This window comes from Oncorhynchus keta, chromosome 15 (assembly GCF_023373465.1).
Source record: "Oncorhynchus keta strain PuntledgeMale-10-30-2019 chromosome 15, Oket_V2, whole genome shotgun sequence".
Classification (NCBI taxonomy): Eukaryota; Metazoa; Chordata; class Actinopteri; order Salmoniformes; family Salmonidae; genus Oncorhynchus; species Oncorhynchus keta.
In genome coordinates this window covers 21,592,932-21,620,895 of record NC_068435.1, presented here as the reverse complement: position 1 = coordinate 21,620,895, position 27,964 = coordinate 21,592,932, and the positions used below count along the sequence as shown (strand labels likewise).

Here is a 27,964-nt window from a genome sequence, read left to right as displayed (position 1 = left end):
GGGTCCTTTCCTTTCCTGTGGCGGTACTTATGAGAGCCAGTTTCATCATAGTGCTTGGTGGTTTTTCTGACTGCACTTGAAGGAACATTCAAAGTTCTTGAAATGTTCTGTATTGACTGACCTTCATGTGTTAAAGTAATGATGGACTGTTTCTCTTTGCTTATTTGAGCTGTTCTTGCCATATGGACTTTGGTCTTTTACCAAATAGGGTAATCTGCCGTATACCCAACCCTACCTTGTCACAACACAACTGATTGGCTCAAACACATTAAGAAGGAAAGAAGAAGGAACTTTTAACAAGCTACACCTGTTAATTTAAATGCATTCCAGGTGAGTGCAAAGCTGTCATCAAGGAAACGGTGGCTACTTTGAAGAATCTCATCTCAAATATGTTTTGATTTGTTACTACATGATTCCACGTGTTATTTCATAGGTTTGAAGTCTTCACTATTATTCAATTTTATAGAAAATTGTAAAATTTAAGAAAAACCCTTCGCTATGGGCTGGCACTGGCAGGATTATGGGGAGTCAATTAAATTGTTTCTTCATCTTGCTAGGTAGTTATCCAGCTGTGGCCATCTAGCTAGTAACAAGGGCTTTCTACAAAATAGCAACATTAGAGCAGATAGCTTGGAATCTAGACCATAAGCAATACGTATGGATATTCATTGCCAAACAACACTACTGTCACCTGGTTTGGAGTATTTTAAAAAGGCTGAGTGGCTGACTTCCAAGGTCTTTGCTGTGTGAACACAAAAAAAGAGTACGAAACAATTACAACTACAGAAACTGCAGTTATTCTTCAGCTATTTATTTTCTTACTATTAACATGCACAAATTATTGGCGTCTTCTGATTTACAATGATTATGGAATGGCTGGTCCTGCACTTTGTCAAAACCCAGAATGCAGTGAGTGAATGTTAGGAAAAAGATATTGTTTCCTTTCTAAACATAGAAATGTGAACGCAAAGAGGACTCCAAAATAAGTGAAGTGAACCTGCATAAGAGTTGAGTCCTCATTCAACGGCAAGGGCAGTGTGAATAAAAGAGAACTGAGCTCTTTGTTTTTTTTTTTACCCCAGAGGACTGAGATTGATTCTTTTAAAGAGGACTGTGAAAAGTCCAATTCCCCAAAAAGTCCCCGTGGGAGTGCCAGTCTCAGACCCCCCATTTTGACCTGCTGACGGGGTTAAGTGTTGGCGCTCACCGTCAGCACTCATCAATAACACAGCTTTGATCTCTTCCAGATGCATCGTGGGTCAGGACGGGGACTTATTCATCCGCTCGAACAATGACCATTAGCTGTTGTCAGCTCACTTATAATAGGTTACGTCCCAAATGGCACCATATTCCCTACATAATGTACCATAGGGCTCTGGTCGAAAAGTAGTGCACTATGTAGGGAATTGACTGTTGTAGCTTAGTTGGCTTATGTTGTTACTCTTTAAGCCATAGCTCTAGCTGATTCTTCTTCATTAAGTGCGTACTGGTGTAGGCCTTGGCCTTATCAGGGGCCCTGTTACTGGATGAGTTGAGAAAAGCAGAGCTGTCGAGAGGGGCTCTGAAGGCATCCCTACGCCACATCCCAAATGGCACTCTGCTCCCTTATTATTCCACTACTTTTGACCAGGTTCCATAAGGCTCTGGTCAAAAGTAATGCACTACATGGGAAATAGCGTGCCATTTGGGTCAAAGCCCTTCTTTACTGGGGAAACCGCTGCCCTGGCCTCACAGGGTGGGAGGTATTGGACACCTGGGACTCTTTCAGACGCTGTATGATGAAACAGAAATGTTTCAATCCCTTTTTACGCTGATCACTTTTAATTGTACGGATGTATTGCGATAAGCAAGCGAGCTCTTGTTTTCTTTCCTGAGTAGCCTAGTGGCAGGTAGCCTGGTGGTTAGAGCGTTGGGCCAGTAACCAAAAGGTTGCTGGATTGAATCCCCGAGCTGACAAGGTAAAAATTTGTCGTTCTGCCCCTGAACATGGCAGTTAACCAACTGTTCCCTGGTAGGCCATCATTGTAAATAAGAATTTGTTCTTAACTGACTTGCCTAGTTAAATAATGGTTACATTTAAGAAAATAAGTTCCACATGTTGGCTCGTCGTGTTGTGAAACACAATATAATTGCTCAACATTGATAAAGTTGAGCTTAGCCAGCTGTATCGCAATGAATGATGCAACTTCCCTTCTACTCATCTGGCCAGGCCAATGAATACGGTACAGTCAGAAGGCATCTGACTCCCACTTGGAGGTGTTATGTTCTCTGGCCAGACAGACACTATGGAGAAAGACTTCACCATTTATTACTGGAGGTTTTGCAAACGTTCTCTCGACATGAGGCTATCGAGAGGAGGGAGCTCAGGATGTCTCAAGCTCCTTTTTGGAAGATGTCCCCTTTTCCAAGGAGCATGCTGGAAAGGGCAGTCACACACGTGGCATTTAGCGCACTGCAGGAAAAGCAATCGCCTTTCTTACACTCCCGGATTTATGTTGCACCACATACAAAGAAGTGCCATGTTCTGCTGGCAGGTTCTCTCTCAAATGGCTAAATTAAGGCCCAGTGTCTCTTTGTACAGGAAAACAAGCTACTCAGACAGAATGTGTGTAGATTAACGATCCGACGGTAGCGCAGACACCACCTCATAAAAATGTTGTGGACTCACTGTGACTTTTATGAGGGGAATTGAAAAGCTATTGCTGTCGAGAATCGCCTAGCAACATGATGGCAATGGCAGCACCTGCATACTCAAAGATCCGTCTCTAAGCTCTGTTCTCTTCTTGAACCATAGAAATAGAATGCGTAGTGTTCTGTGTCTAGAAGTCCTTGGCCCATGCTGGGAGTGTGAAGTTGCAAACTGTCTCCATGTCCTCTGCTCTCTTGGGACTCCATAAACCTAGTTAATAACCAAACACCCACCAAAGAAACAATACACTGCCACTCTACAGTCACCATGTAAACCTAACTGAAGTTATTTACTGACGTTTCCTTCTTCCTGTGTCTGCCAAGTGGACCGTATTATCAGCCAAGCTCCGTGGGTTCTACTGGATCTGTTTAGATGTAAGAGTTGGGTGAGATACTGTATTTTTAACAAACATCTCCATAGTGCAGCGGAAAGCACGCCGGGATGCCATTCTGACATTCGGCCATAGGTGTTGTCATTGAGCCTTTTCATACAGCCTCCTTTAAGCGCATCCTTCTCTGCCGCGACGCGAGACAAATTGTTCCCAGCTAATTGATCACCCGCATTGTAAAATAAGCCCATGATGTCTGATTAAGTGTTGATTGGCTTGAGAATCTGTTATTGCAGTCCAAACAGGAAAAATGTACCTCCAATGTGATTAAGGATGATACTGTGTGATGCATGATTCTCATTAACTGTTCTCCCACCAGGTTTAGGAAGTTAGTTGCTCCTAATTCTTCAGACTATACTGAGGTTCTTAATTGGGTGGTATTCTGTTGAATTAACCAGTAGGCCTGAAGCAATACACTTGGCATAGCTCTTCATTTTTTTTTTGTCTACTTTGAAAATTTTTCTTAACCAACAGTGCTGTTCTAGAAGGATTAAGGGCGTGTAAGTAAGCATTTCACGGTAAAGTCTACACTTGTTGTATTCGGTACATGTGACCGTTTGATTTAAGTAGGCCTATTGTTTGTGGAGCCTGTTCTTGTTTTGTCTTTGTTCTCCAAGTCTTCTATGTGAGATTGTTAACACAAGCAGCATGTAGTTCAGTAGTTCATGTGAGAACAAACCTTTTCAGGTCTCGCGTATCTGAAAGATGTGGACTGTAGTTGAGGTTTACATTTTAGTTTCAATTTCCTACAGCTTACGTATAATTTCACTTTGCTATAAATGAAAGCTGTAACAGAACCTTCGTCTAGCCTTTATCCCAGGAAATTATTTATTTTTTAAATTCATTTGGTTTAGTATAGCTCTGTCCCCTACTACGATTCCATTATCTCTGTAATTCAATGTACACTATATACACAAGTATGTGGACACCCATTCAAATGAGTGGATTTGGCTATTTTAGCCACATCCGTTGCTGACAGGCGTGTAAAATTGAGCACATAGCCATGCATTCTCTATAGACAAGCATTGGCAGTAGAAGGGCCTTACTGAAGAGCTTAGTGACTTTCAACATGGTACCGTCATATGATTGCTTCCTTTCCAATAAGTCAATTTGTCCAATTTCTGCCCTGCTAGAGCTGCCCCGGTAAACTTGAAGTGATGTTATTGTGAAGTGGAAACATCTAGGAGCAACAACGGCTCAGCCGCAAATTGGTGGGCCACACAAGCTCACAGAACGGGATCGCCGAGTGCTGAAGCACGTACAAATCGCCTGTCCTCGGTTGCAACACTCACTACTGAGTTCCAACCTGCCTCTGGAAGCAACGTCAGCACAATAACTGTTCGTCAGGAGCTTCATGGAATGGGTTTCCAAGGCTGAGCAGCGGCACACAAGCCTAAGATCACCATGTGCAATGCCAAGCGTCGGCTGGAGTGGTGTTAACTCGTCGCCGTTGGACTCTGGAGCAGTGGAAACACGTTCTCTGGAATGATGAATCACACTTTACCATCTGGCAGTCTGACGGACAAATCTGGGTTTGGCGGATACCAGGAGAACACTTCCTGCCCTAATGCATAGTGCCAACTGTAAGGTTTGGTGGTGGAGGAATAATGGTATGGGTCTGTTTTTTGTGATTTGTCGAGGCCCCTTGATGTTCTAACTCCACATTAATGCCCATCATTTTGGAATGAGATGTTTGACGAGCATGTGTCCACCTACTTTTGGTCCACATACTTTTGGCGCAGGTCTTATTCAGATACACCTTTTCCCCCACATATTTTCTGTAGTTTCCATTAAGTGAAATGGATAGGGGGTTATTACAGTCAAACTGCTTCTTCCATTCTAGTCACAATTGTTCTACACTTGAACATGATTCTACATTTCGAGTGGGTTGTATGCTCGCTCTCTGACGTGCGTGTGTAAGATTTGCGTCAAGTGTGATTGTACAATACGTCTACATTTACAAGCCATCTGTCAAGACACTGATTTAATGGGTGGATTGGATCGAATTGATGCCTGACTGCTTGTGTGATGTTGACCATATCTTATAATAAAAGTCTATAAACAAGTCATCTCGCCCCTATCATGCCACAAATCAAACAAAACTCATAAAATGGGCTCAGCACAGTATGTATCTCTCCAGTGTCCGCTACTGACCCTCGTGGGTTGTTTTCACCACATCATGATTTGACTCTTGTTATAAGCTATTTATTTTCCTTGTCTGTAGACAGTGTTTAATCAGCTACTTATGAGGATATTATTGGCCTGGTTGGGCTCATACATATTGGGTGTTGTGGATGTTGGCTTTAGACCCAGCTGAGCATTGGGTGTTTTGGGTTGTAGATGTTGGCTGTAGACACGGCGATGGTTGGTGTTATGGGTTGTAGATGTTGGCTGTAGACACGGCGATGGTTGGTGTTATGGGTTGTAGATGTTGGCTGAAGACACGGCGATGGTTGGTGTTATGGGTTGTAGATGTTGGCTGTAGACACGGCGATGGTTGGTGTTATGGGTTGTAGATGTTGGCTGTAGACACGGCGATGGTTGGTGTTATGGGTTGTAGATGTTGGCTGTAGATACGGCGATGGTTGGTGTTATGGGTTGTAGATGTTGGCTGTAGACACGGCGATGGTTGGTGTTATGGTTTGTAGATGTTGGCTGTAGACACAGCGATGGTTGGTGTTATGGTTTGTAGATGTTGGCTGTAGACACAGCGATGGTTGGTGTTATGGGTTGTAGATGTTGGCTGTAGACACGGCGATGGTTGGTGTTATGGTTTGTAGATGTTGGCTGTGACAGAGACATGGCGTTTGTTGACCGCTACGTAGGCCAAGGATCTTGGCCAATCCCTCCACTCGCTGAGATAGCTCTGCTATCTCGCCTCTAGTATTTCCCTGGCATACAGGGTCTAGCCAGACAGGTCCTACTTCTGCGGGCAAAGTGTGACACCTGCCTGCTCCCAGTTAGCCAAAGAACACTGTGGACTGCTCTAGGAGAAGTGGACATCCCCTGTTTGGGTTGGTTTCATTTACCATGTCTACTGAGGCTATGTAAGTAAGTAAGCCTTGTTCACGCCAGAACGGCCCATAGGGCAGGAGCACGTGTCTGTAGCATTAGGCAGTTTAATGTACAAGTAGACCCCCTGGACCCTGTATTTCAGATGGAGATGAGAGGTTATTAACTTGATGTTTATGGTATGATTTTAATGAGTGTGTCCCAAATGTCACCCTATTCCCGACTAGTGCACTACTTTTGACCACAACCCTATGGGCATTGTTCAAAAGTAATGCACTACATAGGGAAAAGGGTGCCATTTGGTTTGTAACCAATACATCAAATCAAATCAAATCAAATCAAATTTTATTTGTCACATACACATGGTTAGCAGATGTTAAATGCGAGTGTAGCGAAATGCTTGTGCTTCTAGTTCCGACAATGCAGTGATAACCAACAAGTAATCTAACTAACAATTCCAAAACTACTGTCTTATACACAGTGTAAGGGGATAAGGAATATGTACATAAGGATATATGAATGAGTGATGGTACAGAGCAGCATACAGTAGATGGTATCGAGTACAGTATATACATATGAGATGAGTGTGTAGACAAAGTAAACAAAGTGGCATAGTTAAAGTGGCTAGTGATACATGTGTTACATAAGGATGCAGTCGATGATGTAGAGTACAGTATATACATATGCATATGAGATGAATAATGTAGGGTAAGTAACATTATATAAGGTAGCATTGTTTAAAGTGGCTAGTGATATATTTACATAATTCCCATCAATTCCCATTATTAAAATGGCTGGAGTTGGGTCAGTGTCAATGACAGTGTGTTGGCAGCAGCCACTCACACTGTTAGTGGTGGCTGTTTAACAGTCTGATGGCCTTGAGATAGAAGCTGTTTTTCAGTCTCTCGGTCCCAGCTTTGATGCACCTGTACTGACCTCGCCTTCTGGATGATAGCGGGGTGAACAGGCAGTGGTTCGGGTGGTTGATGTCCTTGATGATCTTTATGGCCTTCCTGTAACAACGGGTGGTGTAGGTGTCCTGGAGGGCAGGTAGTTTGCCCCGGTGATGCGTTGTGCAGTCCTCACTACCCTCTGGAGAGCCTTACGGTTGAGGGCGGAGCAGTTGCCGTACCAGGCGGTGATACAGCCCGCCAGGATGCTCTCGATTGTGCATCTGTAGAAGTTTGTGAGTGCTTTTGGTGACAAGCCGAATTTCTTCAGCCTCCTGAGGTTGAATAGGCGCTGCTGCGCCTTCTTCACGACGCTGTCAGTGTGAGTGGACCAATTCAGTTTGTCTGTGATGTGTACGCCGAGGAACTTAAAACTAGCTACCCTCTCCTCTCACAGGGATATATCACGAGGCATTGGGCAACTCACTAGAACATGAAATTGAAGGATGAAGTATATTGTAATCGAATGAGTGAAATATGATAGACATTGTTATAAAGCACTCCATGTGCCTCTATCCATATGTGATTTAGTAGACAGAGTTGAGGACGGTTATAAAGATTTTTTGCGAGTTCATTGCTATGGCCAATTTGTCCATTGTGGTGTTCGCTATCCTTTAGGGAGGTGTAAAACCTGTGTTCAAACTGGGTAACAGAGAATTACACACATGCATGCACACTAGCGACGGGATGATACCAGTATCACAATATTTCTTCCATGGCAAAAATAAATAAACACGATGCAGATTTTTTGTCCTAATAAAAATCTGCTCGGTGTGCTATATATTTATTTATTTTACCTTTATTTAACTAGGCAAGTGGTTAAGAACACATTCTTATTTTCAATGACTGCCTAGGAATTGGAAAAGCTAACTGCCTTGTTCAGGGGCAGAACGACAGATTTTTACCTTGTCAGCTCAGGGATTCGATCTTACAACCTTTCGGTTACCAGTCCAACACCCTAACCACTAGGCTACCTGCCACCCCTATAGTTTGGAAAATCAATAAATGTGACTCTTGATGACGACAATGCTAGTTCCTGACAACACAGTTGTTTACACAAAGCAGTGAAGAGGTGCTTAATGTTTTGTTTCCTTGCCATGATACTAACAAGTAGAGGTCGACCGACTTAATCGTAATGGCCAATGAATTAGGGGCGATTTCAAGTTTTCATAACAATCGGAAATCGGTATTTTTGGGCGCCGATAAAAAATAAATAAAAATAAAAATAATAATTTAATAAAAATAAAAGAATATTATAATTTTTTTATACCTTTAACTAGGCAAGTCAGTTAAGAAAACATTGTTATTTTCAACAACGGCCTAAGAACGGTGGGTTAACTGCCTCGTTCAGGGGCAGAAAGACAGATTTTCACCTTGTCGGCTCTGGGGATCCAATCTTGCAACCTTACTGTTAACTAGTCCAACACAATAACAACCTACCTCTCTCTCGTTGCACTCCACAAGGAGACTGCCTGTTACGCGAATGCATCCTGCCAAGGTAAGTTGCTAGCTAGCATTAAATGTATCTAATAAAAAAAATCAATCATAATCATTAGTTAATTACACATGGTTGATATTACTAGATATATCTAGCGTGTCCTGCGTTGCATATAATCTGACTGAGCATACAAGCATCTAAGTATCTGACTGAGCGGTGGTAGGCAGAAGCAGGCGAGTAAACATTCATTCAAACAGCACTTTCGTGCGTTTTGCCAGTGTAACAGTATAACTTTACGTCCCCGACCTGGGCGCGTACCAGGGACGCTCTGCACACATCAACAGTCACCCTCGAAGTATCGTTACCCATCGCTCCACAAAAGCCGTGGCCCTTGCAGAGCAAGGGGAACCACTACTTCAAGGTCTCAAAGCGAGTGACGTCGCCGATTGAAACGCTATCAGCACGCACCACCGCTAACTAGCTAGCCATTTCACATCGGTTACACTCACCCCACTTTTAACCTCTTCCGCAGCAACCAGTGATCCGGGTCAACAGCATCAATGTCACAGTATAGACTTTACGTCCGGCCCCTCGCCCCGACCTGGGCGCGAACCAGGGACGCTCTGCACACGTCAACAGTCACCCTCGAAGCATCGTTACCCATCACTCCACAAAAGCCGCGGTCCTTGCAGAGCAAAGGGAACAACTACTTCTAGGTCTCAGAGCGAGTGACGTCACCAACTGAAACACTATTAGCGCGCACCACCACTAACTAGCTAGCCATTTCACATCGGCCACACCAGCAGCTCTTCGTTGTGCGTCAAGCATTGCGCTGTTTATGACTTCAAGCCTATCAACTTCCGAGATGAGGCTGGTGTAACCGAAGTGAAATGGCTAGCTAGTTAGCGCGAGCTAATAGCATTTCAAACATCACTCGCTCTGAGCCTTCTAGTAGTTGTTCCCCTTGCCCTGCATGGGTAACACTGCTTCGAGGGTGGCTGTTGTTGTGTTCCTGGTTCGAGCCCAGGGAGGAGCGAGGAGAGGGACGGAAGCTTTTATGTTACACTGGCAATACTAAAGTGTCTATAAGAACATCCAATAGTCAAAGGTAAATGAAATACAAATGGTATAGAGAGAAATAGTCCTATAATTCCTATAATAACTACAACCTAAAACTTCTTACCTGGGGATATTGAGGAACCACCAGCTTTCATAAATTCTCATGTTCTGGGCAAGGAACTAAAACGTTAGCTTTCTTACATAGCACATGTTGCGCTTTTACTTTCTTCTCCAACACTTTGTTTTTGCATTATTTAAACCAAATTGAACATGTTTCATTATTTACTTGAGACTAAATTGATTTTATTGATGTATTATATTAAGTTAAAATAAGTTAATTCAGTATTGCTGTAATTGTCATTATTACAAATAAATAAATACAAAAATTGGCAGATTTTTAATCGGTAGTGTAACGGCGTTCGTCTGTTGAAAGAGAGTCGTACCAAAATGCGGCGTGGTGGTTACTCATGTTCTTTAATGAAAATAGAACGATACATGAAATAACTAAATAAGCAAAACAACAAACGGAACATGAAAACCTATACAGCCTATTTTTAATTTTTTTTAATCAAAAATAATTTATTGTCTTCAATACCATTCATTCTTTACAACTCATAATTTACATACATACTCAAATAATGGTATTTTAATTAAACTAATTAAACTAAACATAAACCCCAAACAAAACCTCAGGGGAGCATCTTCCCTGATTCCCTTCCCTTTCCCTTTCCCTATCTCCCCGTCCCTAATCTATCCCCTTACAAATCTAAATGACACCCAGCCCTAAACACCCTTCCACCTCTCCCGAGCAGCATGCTGCCCCCACTTCCTCTCCTCCCTCTTCATCCTCCCTCATCCTCCCTCAAATCTCCTTCCACCCTCCTCACTATCCCTTCCACCCCCCAATCTCTCCCTGTCTTCACCATGTTCTGCCTGTTCCAGCCCCTGTTTAAAGAGACTCATGAGAAGCCAGAGCAGAAACCTGTCCCTATCCGTCCCTCTCGCTCTCCCTACACCCCTCTCTAACCTGGCCCACGTCAATACAAAATCCCCCTTTACCAAACCTAACAACACCCGTGCCCTAGCCCATACTACTCCGGCAAAGGCACAGTCCCAAAAGGCATGGCGCACAGTCTCCTCCCTGCCACAAGAGGATCTTGGACAGGTGGGGGATTGCACCAAACTATACCGGTACAAGATGGAGGTAACCGGACGGGTGTATCACTGGCTGAGCAAGCTCCGTTAACAAGAAAGAAACACAAATTGTGTCCAGCTTGAGGGGGAAATGTGGTACCCCCCTACCTCCCTCCCCGATGGGACAGATCATGCGTGCCCTGGCGACCCACTCGCACCTGCCACTCCACATAAACTGAAACACAAGCCTCACTAGAGGCCTCCTCAGACAAGCCGGCAATGGGTAGATGTATGCCAAATACAAAAGAGACGGCAACACATCCACCTTTAGGACCAGGACTTTGCCCATAAATACAAATACCTAGCCTTCCACATTGCTAGCTTCCTCTGTACCACTGCGATACGCATGTTCCAGTTTAGCGTCGCTGAGCCGGAGGTCTCAAAATGGACCCCGAGAATCCTCAGGGCCCCCTCACAGAGAGATAACCCCCCATGCACATCCGTTCTACGGCGCCATCTTCTGAAAAACTTGAAGGAAGACTTTGCATGGTTCAGAACTGCTCCCGACGCTCGGGTGAAATCCCCAAAGATGGCAAGGGACCTTGTCAGGCACGAGTCCTTGCACAACAGCAAGGAAGTGTCGTCGGCGTACTGCGTCATCTTAACACGCAGCCCACCACTTCCAGGGATCAGCAAGCCTTCCACCCCTGTGTCTGCCCTAATGGCAGCCCCCAGAGGCTCCATGTACAGAACGAAGAGGAGAGCCGAGAGTGGGCACCCCTGCCTGACCCCAGACGAGAGGTCAAAAACGTCACCCAAGTGACTATTTACACTAACTCGGCACCCCGCTCCGACATATAATGTACGAATCCATCCTATAAACTTCTCCCCAAATCCTAATCGACCTAACACTCTGAATCAAAGGCTTTCGCCTGATCTAGCGCTGCTACCATTAAAGGCAGTCCTCTATCTTCAACCCAAGCGATGGAGTCCCTGATTAACTGTAGGTTCCATCTAATAGAGCGGCCCTCTACCCCGCACGTCTGATCCTCATGGACGACGTATGGAAGGGCTGTGCGCAACCGGTCTGCTAAAACCTTTGCAAGTAGCTTGTAATCTACACACAGCATGGTCAACGGCCGCCAGTTGCCAAGGTCTGTTACTTCCCCCTTCTTATATAAAAGTGACAGCACACCAACAGCCATTGATCCCCCCGGGACCCCCGTCTCAAGGATGGCCATCAAGACCCAAAACTTGAGATAAAACTCAGCCGGCAGCCCATCCATCCCAGGCACCTTCCCTTTTCCCATCCTCCTAAGAGCGCTCTCAACCTCTTCTAGTGAGTTCTGGGCCTCCATCACTTCTCTAATGTCCTCCGGCAACCGCCTGGACCAATGTTCTAAAAACACATTTCCCTGCTCTACATCTATTTCCCTTTCCTTAAATAAACCTTGGAAATGATCAGTTGTCACCCTGACCATATCCTCTGGTTCTCTAACTATACTACCATTTTCTTCCCTAACACCATGCATTACCTTCCTACTCTGTCTGGCCCTAATCGACTTAAAGAACATAGCAGAACAAGTCTCATTATGTTCTAGAAAGCCACTATGCGCACGCTCCAGGAAAGCTCGAGCCTTCCGCTCCTGCAACTCCCTGAGCTGCGCCTTTAGGGTTGCGGATCTCTCCCAGTCAAAGGACCCGCCGAGGTTGCCTGCCTCGTATTCGAGTTCAATTAACTTTTGGATACGATCCACCTCCCTCCTCTCTTCCCTTTTTTTCCTCTTGCAATACCCTATTATAAAAGCCCTAATCCTCACCTTAACTAATTCCCATCACTCTAACACCCCCTCGCACATGGACCGGAGGCCTTCAAGCCTCCAAAAGAAACCATAAAACCCGTCAACAAAAGCCTGCTCCTCCAGCACATCCCGATCTAACTTCCAGTACCCCCTACCAAAGAGGCAGACTGGCGACCCCACCTGCAGGAGCACCCCGTCGTGATCCGAAAAGAAAACAGGCAACAGCCACCCAGACAACTTACCCAAAGACCTGGGTACAAAAATATAGTCGAGCCTCCGCTCAACCCCCTGGAGTTGCGCCATGTAGGACCGTCCATTTTCGGAGTAGTGTGCAGACCACCATCTACCAGACCATGGCAAGCCACTAGCCCGGCAATGGCGCCTGCACTGCTATCCCCCCCTCTTCCTAAATCTGTATTAAAATCCCCCCCTATCACTAATTTCCTATTTGTGACACACAGGGGTGTCAGACAGTCCACCATCTCCCTCCTGTCTGCCACCACCTGTGGCCCATACACCACCACTAATCTAAATTTACAATCCCTTATTGTGACATCCACCCCTATAACCCTCCCCTGCATTACCACAAAATAATCCTCCACTTTTACCTCCCTGTGCCCACACAAAATCCCTACCCCCGATGAGTGCACCCCCAATACCCCAAACCGACTCCCCCTTGTCCTACTCCCTCTTAAACCTACTAACATCCCCTCCATCCCTCAGGTGAACCTCCTGTAAAAAAAAAAAAAAATCAAACCCCACACCCTCCAAATAACTAAAAACCGCCCTCCTCTTAACAAAATCCCTTAAACCCCTTACATTTAAACTAACAAAAGTAAAATTAGACCCCATGAAAAAATAAAATAAAAACATGTAATACACTCAAATTCTAAACCCAGACAGAAAAAAACAAAAACAGGAGACTCACCCGATGCTCCCCTGCTCCATATCTACCGGTGAGAACACCATCCGTACTCCCGACATCCCCCCTCTTCCTCCATCTCACCATCCCAGGATGCAGGAATAGTGTTTGGCTCCGGGGTGCCCTGCACCCTGGGTCTACCCCCACAATCCTCCCCCTCCCCAGTGTTGCAGCTGGTTTGGAAAAAAATCGGGGAGGCTGAGTCCCCAAACAAAAAACTCCCCACCTCCTCCTGTACCCAGTCCTGAGTCTTGTTAGGTGTGTCCCCACCCAACAGAAGTTGAGGGCCTGGGGAAACCAGCAGCAACCCAGAGGTTTCTCCCACCCCCATCACTCTCTTGGCCATCCTCCCTCTCACTGTCGGCCAATCGCACCCTCCTCTTCATTCTCTTCTTTGGTGATGGCGGCAGTGGAGAGATACACCCCCCCCCGCCAGCTCCTCCACCATACCCCTCATCTCTTCCACCCGGGCACTCTCCCCAGTCCACTTGCTCTTCCACCGTCTCCTTCTCCACCACTCCTCCCTCGCTTTCTTCTCTCTCATGATCCTCCACTCGGTTGCCTTCTTCCGCCGCTTTTCCTGGTTCTCCTACTCCCGTGCCTTCCGTTTCCTTCTCTCTTCCATCCGCCGCTTCTTGCTCCACCTCCTTCCTTGAGGCGTGCTTCCTTCCCCTCCTCTTCTTCCCCCATCCCCCGCTCCTGCTCCTCCCCCAGCCGCAGCCGCAGATGCATATGACCTCTGACGGGCCGGGCACCCCCGCCACAGGTATGCTGACGAGCCACACCCATGGCACGTCTTAGGCTTGTCACAATCCCTCGCCTCGTGTTCCTCAGATCCACAAAATCTGCATTTTCTTGTGCTGCACGAGGCGAATATGTGTCCTTAGGCCATACAGCGCCTGCAAAATGGGGGCTGACGTGCATGAAACAACGTCCCCCTGTCAGCCCCTAGGGAGAACATAGCAGGAGGATGGAGGTAGCCACCATGTCCCTTTGGGTCCTCTCTGAGGAGGGCCTGGAAGCCTCTCCTCCCATTCCGAAACACAAGGGAGTCTTTGAGGTGCCTTGCTGAGGAGACGTTATCCATGTATCTCCCCAGAAAAGCCCTCACCTCTTCGTCCTTAACGTAAGGGTTGTAAATGTTGACAGTTACAACCCTAAAGTTATTCTTCGCCAGGCTTGTTATTTCATAGTGGCTCATCGGCCTCTCACCTCTCACTGCTCTTGCCCTTCTTAGGATATCATCGTGTTTCTCCTCTGTATATAGTGCCACGTCGTATGCTCCCTCCAACGAGTTGCCTTGGAAACAAAACACGTCCTTCACCGTCAGCTTTAGAATCCCCATCAATATTATCCTTCCAAAAGTTTCGCGTCCTAAAGGCTCCAACTCCTTTTCCTTCCAAGCAAACCGAATCGTGTTGGCCAGCCCAATCTCAGGGACCGACCGTGTTGATGTATTTAGCACCATCTCCGCAAGGAGAATGGCGCTCGTTCTCTTCTCTTCCAAAACAAGAAAAAAGAAAAACCAAAGTGACCGAGCCTATCTGGTGAAACTACAGAGACAGGAACAATCACCCACAAAACACACAGTGAAACCTAGGCTACCTAAATATGGTTCCCAATCAGAGACAACGAGAATCACCTGACTCTGATTGAGAACCGCCTCAGGCAGCCAAGCCAATGCTAGACACCCCTACTCAGCCGCAATCCCAATGCCTACTAAAACCCCAATACGAAACACAACAAAATAAACCCATGTCACACCCTGGCCTGACCAAATAAATAACGAAAACACAAAATACTAAGACCAAGGCGTGACAGGTAGCGGGTTTTTTGATCCTCCAATCGGTATCGGCGTTGAAAAATCATAATCGGTCGACCTCTACGAACAAGTATTACGATACTGGTACCTTCCTGTCACACGCAAACACACATGTACGACATAGCAGACACACGCATGACATATCAATCATGTAAGTGTGTGCAGAAACACACGTATACAGTCTCTCAGGGCAATCAACACACATTTGAAGTTGAACAGTTAGTGTGTAGTCATCCTCAGGGAAGACCACCCCTGTTGATTTTGTGAGTGTGCGCGCATGTGAATGAGTTATCTTGTGGTGGGGCCAAGTATGTGCTTGTCAACAAATGTAGCAATTCGTACCGAGGGGCAGTTTCCTGCTGTGTAGATTGCTTCACCGCACACTCGTGTGAAGTCGCCAAATACCCTGCTGCAGTTTACTGGAGTATTTTAACCATTCTATTACCAAGTTGAGGTCAGGAAAGCGCAACTCCGTTCTGATATCGAGGTGGAGTTGCATATTAATTACTGGTCGCACGATTTGCTAGCAACAAAATGGAGACATTACTCGACACTAACAATATTCTGCGGAGTGCTGAAATAAATACTTCTAATAAACTTTTAGCGAATACAACCACCAATTGAATCTCAACTGATGTAGTACGTCAAGGCCGCTACGTATCCAGACGAGTAACACAAATGGAGAAAAAGTTGGTGGTTGTATTGTTTTTTTTTATTTTAAAGTAGGTATTTCAGCACCCTGCGGAAGGACCTCAGTGGTTCAGGACATTTTTACAAGTGTCGACTGATGGTGACTCAATGTTGTTGTTGACCAGTTATACTCAACTCCGCCTCAATATAAGAGAACTGAGTTGAGCATTCCTCAGCTATCCATTGACCACAAGCATGTAGAACGGAGTTGAGCGTTCCTCAGCTATCCATTGACCACAAGCATGTAGAACGGAGTTGAGCGTTCCTCAGCTATCCATTGACCACAAGCATGTAGAACGGAGTTGAGCGTTCCTCAGCTATCCATTGACCACAAGCATGTCGAACGGAGTTGAGCGTTCCTCAGCTATCCATTGACCACAAGATTGTAGTGTCTCACATTCTGGGCACTCCACATAGGGCTGGCACAATGCAGCAGCACACATAGCAATATAACTAATAGATCGGGCTTGGAACCTCTAACCCTGGCAATTTGACTGGTAAACTCATAGATGTGGTAAAGAGGTCAATCGAACTCGACCAAAACAATGGAATTGCTATTGTGTGGGGGAAAGATTGCGAGTCTTCTCATTGCCCCCAACAAAATTATCATCATTTAGATTATGGTTAATATGTATTTCACATTATGTTGAGGTCAAAATCTGAGTATAATGCTTGTATGGATGTTAAGCCCAACACATGTTAGTCATCGTTACCAATCAACTGCATTACAGTTAAAATGTACTTTGACTACCACCACAGATTACCGTATGCTTGCTATGCTAACCAGTTTGTACAAACGGGACCTGAAAAGGGACAACCTGAAAAGGGACCATTTATACATGTTATGCAGCAGCATAAACTGCCAAATATATCCAAATCGGACTTAAGTAATTACCTTTAAAGCTTTTAAGAAAGCCATGTGACGACCTTTAAACCTTGAAACTTGTTACAATACATAAATCATGATGGATTTGACAAATATCCACTTTGTTAGATTTGTTGAATATGCCCAAACTCCTCCTCCTCGCAATGGCTGCCTGGTATTTTATGTTCATACTAATTATGTTAATATATTTGGCTCATGCTAGGTTGAAGAAATATAGGTTAAGACAACCTGGTCACTAATCTGGGACCAGCGCCGCTGCTAACTAGCATAGCTGGTCCCATTGTTGCAGAGAGTTATATGATATTAGAATCCTGTTGTCTTAACAAAAAAGTTTTCTTTAAATTAGGGCTCGTGTTTTCTGTAATGTCAGTTGAGTTGAATCAACAAATCACAGCACATCTTGAGTACACTTCCTGTTTTTACTTCCTGCTTTGCTCCTATGAATACACTCGCAATGGCCGCCAGTCCACCCAACCATGCCATCCTTGAATGGGGACATGTTCTATTCCATTTTATTTTTGTTGGCAACACATGCAGTCAGGAGCATAGCGTTTGCTATTTGAACGGTTATTACGGAGACCGCGGTCATTCGGCTGGCCAATTACCATCATCCAAAATTCAATGACAGTTACCCTAGCTCCGCACACTCAACACTAGTGGTCCCCTACCTGGAGATACAGTGAATGTGATAAGAGTGAAATGCAATTCAAACAACCTGAGAGACAGTGTTGTGATGTAGTGATTAGTATGTTAGTGCATCATTCTCATCCTTACCATGGAACGTAACTTACCAGTAGATATTAACACGGATCCTTTGTCATAGGCTTGAGAGTGACACAAAATGGAGACTGGTCAAAAGAAGTGCACTTTACATTGAATAGTGTGCCATTTGGGAAAAAGACTGTATACCTCCAGTGGACAGATACCGGTAGTGTTATTGTGCCCTCAAACTCTGCCTCACTCTGACTCTGTTGTGGCCAGTACGGGAGTCAGAGACGGACAACATTTGGTTGCCTTTGGGCCTCTGCTGTACTGCATGGTGAATAAGATCCGTTTCTAATGTGGCTATCTGCCTGTGTGACTGTGACTGTACTGTTAATGGCCTTTTGAACTATTTTGATCCTTCCTCTCAGCACCGAACCAATAACGCAAGCCAGCTGAACCCACGTGGACGTCTTAGTGACGGCTTGAATGTCATATTCAATTAACTGCAGGGGTTCTTGTCCTTGGAATGAATAAGGCCTCCGTACGATAGGAAGCCTGAATCATACAGTAGATAAAATCATTGGTGGGATCCATATCGAATAGAGTCAGACGTCAACTTGAATTCTTAAGTGTTGTTTCTTTTTCCTCCTTTCTCTTTCTCTCTCCTCCTTCTTCTCTTTCTGTCTCTCATTTTTCTTGCTCATATTCCCCCCTCCCATCTCTCTCTTGCTCCTTCCTGACTTTCTATTACTCCTTCACACCACACACTAAGCTTTTCACTATTCTATACAGTACCAGTCAGTAGTTTGGACACCTACTCATTCAAGGGTTTCTCTTTATTTTTACTATTCTACGTTGTAGAATAATAGTGAAGACTTGACTATGAAATAACACATGGTATCATGTAGTAACCAAACCCTTGAATGAGTAGGTGTCAACTTTTGACTGCTACTGTATGTCTTGCTCCCAGATACAGTATATGATTTACAAAAGATGTTGATAATGTAATGATTCCAGGAAGAGTAGCTGCCACTTCTGCATATGTAATACATGTAAATGGTCAATCAAGTAATCATCTTTTTCCCTCTTTCCGGCAGCTGGTGGCGGTGTATGATGAACAGGAACCTCACCATGGTGGTGACGGCACCAGCGCCAGCTCAACGGGCACCCAGAGTCCCGACCTGTATGCCACCGAGCTCAACACAAGCAGCATGTCTGCTTTCCAGCCCTACCAGGCCGCCAGCGAGATAGAAGTCACTCCGTCCGCCCTCCGAACTAGTAAGTTCACAAATCAAACACCCGGGTTACGTAAAACGAGCATGCCTCTCCGACATGTACACCAAGGAATCATGTCTGCTCTATTCATGGATTTTGTCTACAATGTTCGACAACGTTTTGCATCAGAACGTTGCACTGGGTACAAGGAGCATTAACCAGTGATGGGAATTATGTAGCATACAGATATATCTACTGTGGCTATGCAGATATTTTCCTGTGGGAGGAATTTAGGGCAGTCAGTTCTTTAGCCACATAAAATGATCACATTAAATGTTTTGGCCCGCTGGTCTTGAGTGGTTACAGAACATCAAGAAGATGCCATTAACTAACATTAGTCTAAGTGGGCTTTTGGTTGGAAACTGTTTTTGAGTGGGAGTTCTGTAACAGAATAGCAGTATGTCATCAACAGCAAACAAGACTGTGCTACAGTATATACAAACATTTAGTTGTTGTGTGCTGCACAAAAAGAAAAGCAACAAAGTTAAGCTCCATTAATTTTCAGCGTTCTTCTCCAAGCTATGTCAGAAATCCCAACGGCTTATTTGCTGCTCCACTGGGTCCAATAAATGGACCACAACAGAGAGCAGAACCCTGGAAAAGCTGTAGCTAAGACACTGTTTTAATAAAATATCTCTCCAAGGCTTTTGAAGACACCAAGTGTCACATTCCCATGTTCTGACAGATGGGAACGTCTCCACTATGCTGCTGCTCCTCAGTGCTACTTCCAATGGCTCCTCTCCCCTGCATGTCTCCCAGAACATTCAGTGTCACATTCCCATGTTCTGACAGATGGGAACATCTCCACTATGCTGCTGCTCCTCAGTGCTACTTCCAATGGCTCCTCTCCCCTGCATGTCTCCCAGAACATTCAGTGTCACATCACCATATAGTTCTGTTTGACTAGCTCCTTCATCCAAACTGGAACACAGAGCAGGAGTCCCATGATGCTGCGTTGTGAAAGCGGGTGCCTGTTCACCAGGAGCGTGAGAGACATGTTCAGAACTATGGTGTCTCTGTCTTAGTCATGGGACAGAGCATTACAGGGAGGGAGGAGAGAACTCTGTCCTAACAGGTCTGACCACCCAGCCTCCCCAGACTCAAACTCCGAGGCCTCTCTGTCGGCCTCTCTAGCTGCCTACTGGAATCAAATTGCTGAAGACAGCATTCCATTAATTGTCAAGATTATAATTAGGAATATGATCAGAAAAACTGTTAGAAATAGAAGTTTACTCTCATTTTATTCAGAGTCCCTCCGCTATCCAGTCTTGTTAGCTGTGTATTCTTTACTCTTTGGCCAAGAGCCAATTGTCTAAATTATTTTACTGGCAAAATGTCATCTTCCATTAAAAACTGTTCCAATTTACATAGAGGACCCTGTGCAGATTCATTCAATTTATACCAGTTTTGCAAGATATAGTAATATAAAGTTAGGCCCTGTTAGAAAATATATATATATACCGTCAGTTAAAACTTCTTAGGGCTGAAATCCCGTTAATGACAACAGCCAGTGAAGGTGCAGGGTACCAAATTCAAAACAACAGAAATCTCATAATTACAATTCCTCAAACATACAAGTATTTTATACCATTTTAAAGGTAATCTTGTTGTTAATCCCACCACAGTGTCCGATTTCAAATATCCTTTACAGCGAAAACACCACAAACGATTATGTTAGGTCAGAGCCAAGTCACAGAAAAACACAGCCATTATTCCAGCCAAAGAGTGGAGTCACAAAAATCAGAAATAGAGATAGAATTAATCACTAACCGTTGATGATCTTCATCAGATGACATTCATAGTGTGTTGATTGACCATGTTACACAATACATGTATGTTTTGTTCGATAAAGTTCATATTTATATAAAAAAATCTCAGTATACATTGGCGCGTTATGTTCAGTAGTTCCAAAAACATCCGGTGATTTTACAGAGAGCCACATCAATTTACAGAAATACTCATTACAAATGTTGATGAAAATACAAGTGTTATACATGGAAATATAGATAAACTTCTCCTTAATGCAACCGCTGTGTCAGATTTTAAAAAAGCTTCAAGGAAAAAGTAAACCATGCAATAATCTGAGTATGGCGCTCAGAGCCCAAACCAGCCAAAAAGATATCCGCCATATTGTGCAGTCAACAGAAGTCAGAAATAACATAATAAATATTCACTTACCTTTGATGATCTTCATCAGAATGCACTCCCAGGACTCCCAGTTCCACAATAAATGTTTGATTTGTTCAATAATGTCTATAATTTATGTCCAATTAGCTACTTTTGTTAGTGCATTTGGTAAACAAAACTCACGAAGCGCGTTCACTAGTTGCAGACAATGTCAAAAAGTTCTGCTACAGTCCGTAGAAGCATGTCAAACGATGTATAGAATCAATCTTTAGGGTGTTTTTAACATAAATCTTCAATAATGTTCCAACCGGAGAATTCCTTTGTCTTCAGAAAAGCAAATGGAACGGGAGCTACCTCTCGTGAATGCGTGTGACCAGCTCGTGGCTGCTGGCAGACCTCTGACTCATTCCCCTCTCATTCAGCCCCCCTTCACAGTAGAAGCCTCTAACAAGTTTCTAAAGACGATTGACATCTAGTGGAAGCCTTAGGAAGTGCAACATGACCAATATCCCACTGTATCTTCAATAGGGGCTGAGTTGAAAATCGACCAACCTCAGATTTCCCACTTCCTGGTTGGATTTTTTTCTCAGGTGTTTGCCTGCCATATGAGTTCTGTTATACTCACATACATCATTCAAACAGTTTTAGAAGCTTCAGTGTTTTCTATCCAAAATACTAATACTATGCATATATTAGCAACTGGGACTGAGGAGCAGGCAGTTTACTCTGGGCACCTCTGGACACCTTATTCATGCAAGCTACTCAATACTGCCCCCAGCCATAATAAGTTATTAACTATAGTTGGATGAGGTTAGAAAGTATATTGCTCTAAAAGGTTATAAATTAGGAACCTGCTTGGTCTGATTATGCCGACAATTTGTCATTATTGCATATCTAATCTCACATCTAATCTCAAAAATCCACTTTAGTTGACTGACCTGTTTAGTACAATCTAATGTGAAAGCCCTCCGAAAATACTCAATCAATCATTAACCCAGGGTTTCCCAAACTAGTGGTCACGGCACGGTGCGGTCGGCTGATTTTAAAATGGGGTTGCGAGAGAATTTGCGCTTGTTTCACAAAACTTACGCTATATGCCGTTGTAATAAAGAGGTTTATGACCCCATCACCGAAAAATGACTGTCAGGTACATAATGTTTCCCTCTACTATGCCCACAAGCCATTAGAACCGAGTGGACAAGACCAGGCACTAAATTAGATTGGGGGAAAAATAACATCAATGTTATTTTCTACACAGAATATAATACATTATTGCCTGATGATCTTCTGAACTTCCCAATACCTTTCTGATGCATTTCAGTCACTTCAAACCATACTTCCTTCAGATTGAAATACTGTGGGACTGATATGTAATGTCATAGCCCAAATAACAAAAGTAAACATTGGCCTTGGATTACATACCTTTTTTTACATAGTGGGGTCACAGATGTTTTTTGTATGAAAATGGGGTCGCGGGCCAAAGGTTTTGGAACCCCTGCACAATATTTTATAACCTTTATTTAACTAGGCAAGTCGGCCTACACCAACCTCCGATAATTACTGAGCATAGGCATAATAGTGGGCTCCAGAACACCAATTTACAGCTAATAGTGGTGAACTCTGAATTCTAATTTTTGTTGTTTCTATTGCTGATTTGTGTATTGACACAGCACTGGGAACCCAGACTGTAACGGCTTTATAAGAGAGAATCACCCACACTGCTCTGGTTCACATTAAGAATGGACTAATTACTACTGTGAGAAGGGAATTGGCAAGAACTGCTGCTGAGAATCATAGTCTGTTTGATTTGGACTACAACACAAACATGTGTCCTTGCTGAAACTAAGGTCCTGATTAGGACCAATTCACAAACCTAATAAAGTGACATAAAGCGGACATCAATATGGAGGAGCCTGGAGAGAAGGTCAACTGAATGAAACCCAGCTGTTTGCTGGAGCGATGGGACAAAGTAAGGAAGTACATACTTTCCCAAATAAACTAATTTTTACCTTCTCTGCTGTCTCTCCCTCCTCTCTGTCGTTCACCATCTCGCACGGTCTCTTGCTCTCCTCCAGATATGCCCCTCCATGTGCGTCGCAGCAGTGATCCAGCACTGGCGACGGTCAATGGGCCATTCAGCGACCCCCGTGTGACCCTGCCGCCAGAGGAGCCGTCCAGGAAGAACCCCACCCGCTGGTCCACCACAGCTGGTTTCCTCAAACCACGACACTCTGTTGGAGACACCAGCACTGAAGCCAACAGCCTGGAGAGAAAGGTTGCCAATGATCATACAACTCCCCTGTACACTATCTAAAGCAGGGGTGGGCAAACTATGGCCATTCAATCTGACCCGCAGGAGGTTTGAGTAAAAAACAGATAATTATTTTGGGTTAAACCACTCCAGTCCACTCTTGAACGTCTACAACTAGATGGAAAATATGTTAAAATGTCCCTTTTGTATTTTCAAATAACTTACCTTTTTTCCTGGCCAGCAAATGTGTTTTGAAGGAAGTTAGTGCGGCCCTCAATTTCGGAATCCCAACATGGCACTCAAGGCCAATAAATTGCCCACTCCTGATCTACAGTGTATGACATTAGCTACTTGTGTCCTCTCAAATGCTCTCCCCTAAGTGTACTGAATGTAGACGTACTTAGAAAGGGCCCCCCACGCTAACTATGTTTATAGCCTTTATCTTTAAAGGGAAACTTTGGGATTATGTAAATGAAACCCTTTATCTACCTCCCCAGAGTCAGTTTGAAGGAAGTTGTGTGCAGTTTGAAGGAAGTCACTGACTAGCTCTAGCGCAATTGTTAGCTAGCGTTAACACAGTGAATGGAAGTCTATGGTATCTGCTACCTCCCTTCATACTGGACATACAAATAAAGTGATATGCACAAGTTCATCTTACACTGGGGAAGTACGTAAAGGGCCTCTTACACTGGGGAAGTACGTAAAGGGCCTCTTACACTGGGGAAGTACGTAAAGGACCTCTTACACTGGGGAAGTACGTAAAGGACCTCTTACACTGGGGAAGTACGTAAAGGACCTCTTACACTGGGGAAGTACGTAAAGGGCCTCTTACACTGGGGAAGTACGTAAAGGGCCTCTTACACTGGGGAAGTACGTAAAGGGCCTCTTTCACTGGGGAAGTACGTAAAGGGCCTCTTTCACTGGGGAAGTACGTAAATGGCCTCTTACACTGGGGAAGTACGTAAAGGGCCTCTTACACTGGGGAAGTACGTAAAGGGCCTCTTACACTGGGGAATTACGTAAAGGGCCTCTTACACTGGGGAATTACGTAAAGGGCCTCTTACACTGGGGAATTACGTAAAGGGCCTCTTACACTGGGGAAGTACGTAAAGGGCCTCTTACACTGGGGAAGTACGTAAAGGGCCTCTTACACTGGGGAAGTACGTAAAGGGCCTCTTACACTGGGGAAGTACGTAAAGGGCCTCTTACACTGGGGAAGTACGTAAAGGGCCTCTTACACTGGGGAAGTACGTAAAGGGCCTCTTTCACTGGGGAAGTACGTAAAGGGCCTCTTACACTGGGGAAGTGCGTAAAGGGCCTCTTACACTGGGGAAGTACGTAAAGGGCCTCTCACGCTGGGGAAGTACATAAAGGGCCTCATTGCCAAAATCCTGAAGTATCCCCCAAGGGATGATTTCCCAGACCCAGATTAAGCCTAGCGTATAGTAGGACTAGGGATAATCTGTGTCTGGGAAACCAGCCCTAAAATTCTTCTTTGTTCCTTTGTCTATCCAGGGTAAGGTTGTGGACACGTATCGTAGTCTCCCCCGTGACTCAGGGACCTGGGCAAACGAGAGAGAGTTCCAGAGAGAGACGGCCCGCTCCTCCCTGAGCGCCAACCACCCCATGGTAGACCGCTGGCTGGAGAGACAGGAGCAGGTAGCACCACACACTGTACTGTACATGCAAACCTGGTCACATTAACATTACGTATATTTGAGGCATTTAGAAGACTGTATTATCCAGAGTGTGCTAAGTACGTCCCGCGCTCTCTACGCCCTCGCTCTCTGCGCCATCTGCGTCCTCGCTCTCTTCGCTCTCTGTGCCCTCGCCCATTGCGCCCTTGCTCTCTGCGCCCTTGCTCTCTCTTCGCCCCCTGTCTCTGCGCCCCCTGTCTCTGCGCCCCCTGTCTCTGCGCCCCTGTCTCTGCGCCCCCTGTCTCTGCGCCCCCTGTCTCTGCGCCCCCTGTCTCTGCGCCCCCTGTCTCTGCGCCCCCTGTCTCTGCGCCCCTTGTCTCTGCGCCCTCGCTGCTTCGCTCCCTCTCCTCCATGTAAACCATGGCATTAGCTGACAGAATGAGTTCAGATGTTCATCTGTCTGTGGGCGCTAGGCCGACTGAGCTGCTCTGCTGTGGAGAAGCCACATTGACGACAACTGGTGGGTCTGTGTCCAAAATGGCACCATATTCCATATAATGGACTTCTTTTGACCAGCTCTGGTTGAAAGTAATGCACTATGTAGTGACTAGGGTGCTATTAAGGACACAAGCCAGAAGTTCATAGCCTAGGATGTTTCTCATAATAGCGATCGTCATATAAATTCTTTCTTCCGACCGTTCATTTATTTTGTCAGCGCCATGAGATATGAGCTGATTTTAAAAGGACATGTGGAGCCATGAACGATTTAGTCACTCCATTAATCAGACTGGATTGGAGAGGCATCTTCCAACAGATGTCTGTATTGCATAGGGCGGAAGCCATCACCGTGAAGGGTCAGTGGTTGTATCACAAATAATACCTTATGCCCTATTTCGTGCACTTCTTTTGACCAGAGCCTTATGGGCCCTGTCTAAAGTAGTGCACTATATAGGGAATAGACTGCCATTTGGGAAGAATCAAGTGGCTCTGCTTTCTCACTGCTGTAAGTGTTTGTTCAGTTTTTTTTCAGAGGGGAAGGATGGAGGGGTGTTGAACGTTGGGAGAAATGTCTTGTTTGTCCAGTGATGGAACTCCGTGAAAGTCATTGAGGTTCTGAGAATGCTCTGAAAACTCAAACTGAGTTTGTGATGTGAATCCTGAAATGTTATCTCCTTCATCCGCTCTGGCAACAGGTACTGTTGCTGAGGCAACATGAGAGCGCAGAGATCTGTGTGTGTGTTCATAAATCTGTCATGTGTTTTAATGAGCCACAGCTGGCAGTGCAGGAGCAGGGTGTAATGACCACTTCTCTTGCCAATCTGAAGAAGGACTACATGGGCGACAGTGTGTAAAAAACACTTTGTAGGGTCTGTTTTTGTATGCTTGAATACACTTCCAGGTAATGACCGACCACTTCTCACAGCAGACAGAGTATCTCACAGCCAATCTGATGGGGGATCACTTGGATGACAGTGTGGAGAAAACACTATGGTTATGTCCTAAATGACACCCTATTCTCTCTATAGTGCACTACTTCTGACCAGGACCCATAGGGCTTCAATACACTTTTTGGTATGCTTGAATACACTTACTATCTATAAAGTATGGGTGCATATACATTTTTGCGTGTGAGACTTTCAATTCAATTAAAAAAATTACATTGAACACCATCATGCAATGTGAACTGTCTCTTTGGCCGGAGTATTGCAGTAACAGCCAGTACACGCACGCACGCACGCACGCACGCACGCACGCACGCACGCACGCACGCCTGCAGATGAAAGAGGAGATGCCTGTACAGTACCCAATGCCCACCCATATCTTGTTCGCTGCTGTAATTGGAATTCTTTAGAAATGAATATTTATAAGAAATAGGCTTTGGCTTCAATTCTCACTTGTATCAGTATTGCCTGAGGTTAGCGTGGATGTGCTTGGTTGCCCCTGGCTGTATACGCTTCATGCAGCTCCTGAATGAATGTTACACATGCAATCCATGTCAGGCGAAAAAAGATACCACCACCGTTCCATGGATTTACCCAATCATCATTCTGTCCGGTTTGTCCTTGTCCATTAGGCCATTGTGTGTATCCATGTCCTTTGTCATGGTTGGACTTGGTTTAGTGATCGGTGCATTAGTTAACCACAGGGGAGATGAGAAGCCTGTTTCACACAGCCGTACAAACAGTAGGTTAATCATCACTGCTGGCTAACTACATGCAGTAGAAACTGCTAGCTAGGGTCCCTCCAGCACTCCCTGATGTCCTGCACACTACAACAAAGATGGGGAAGTCCCTCAGGTGGCACTGGTGCAGAACAGAAGCCTACAGTCACCTGGTTTGTTATGATAAATCATGTGAAGCTCGGCCGTGGAGCCATAAATCATGGCTAATGGATCTGCTTCAGGAGGATGTGCTGCTGGCTTCCCGGTAGCTAGCGGTGGAGTTGTTTGTATGAGGCTTAATAAGACAGTTGAGGGTGATTGGTCGACTTCTTGTCTTGGCCACTGGGGAGCACAGCTCCATAAGCCCATACAGATACGAAAGAGGTACTAGAGTTCTTCTCCGTATGCCCATAGAGCCCAGGGCACTTCTCCGTACGTCCATAGAGCCCAGGGCGCTTCTCCGTACGCCCGTAGAGCCCAGGGCGCTTCTCCGTACGCCCGTAGAGCCCAGGGCTCTTCTCCGTACGCCCGTAGAGCCCAGGGCTCTTCTCCGTACGCCCGTAGAGCCCAGGGCTCTTCTCCGTACGCCCGTAGAGCCCAGGGCTCTTCTCCGTACGCCCGTAGAGCCCAGGGCGCTTCTCCGTACGCCCGTAGAGCCCAGGGCTCTTCTCCGTACGCCCGTAGAGCCCAGGGCTCTTCTTCTCCGTAGAGCCCAGGGCTCTTCTCCCGTAGAGCCCAGGGCTCTTCTCCGTACGCCCGTAGAGCCCAGGGCTCTTCTCCGTACGCCCGTAGAGCCCAGGGCTCTTCTCCGTACGCCCGTAGAGCCCAGGGCTCTTCTCCGTACGCCCGTAGAGCCCAGGGCTCTTCTCCGTACGCCCGTAGAGCCCAGGGCTCTTCTCCGTACGCCCGTAGAGCCCAGGGCCCTTCTCCGTACGCCCGTAGAGCCCAGGGCCCTTCTCCGTACGCCCGTAGAGCCCAGGGCCCTTCTCCGTACGCCCGTAGAGCCCAGGGCCCTT

General features: G+C 45.4%; 1 protein-coding gene across 12 annotated transcripts in view; it reads left to right on the top strand.

The window, feature by feature from the left end:
• Positions 1–27,964, top strand: part of pard3ab (par-3 family cell polarity regulator alpha, b) — a 243,694-nt gene that overhangs the window by 90,473 nt on the left and 125,257 nt on the right. For all 12 annotated transcript variants that reach the window (XR_008065181.1, XM_052463672.1, XM_052463668.1 and 9 more), the window contains 3 exons: positions 18,595–18,775; positions 22,975–23,174; positions 24,666–24,809. Coding sequence is in view for 11 of the 12 variants with exons in the window: in XM_052463672.1 (XP_052319632.1) it covers positions 18,595–18,775; positions 22,975–23,174; positions 24,666–24,809 (525 nt within the window). In the remaining variant the exon portion in view is untranslated. The remainder of the gene's footprint in view (positions 1–18,594; positions 18,776–22,974; positions 23,175–24,665; positions 24,810–27,964) is intronic.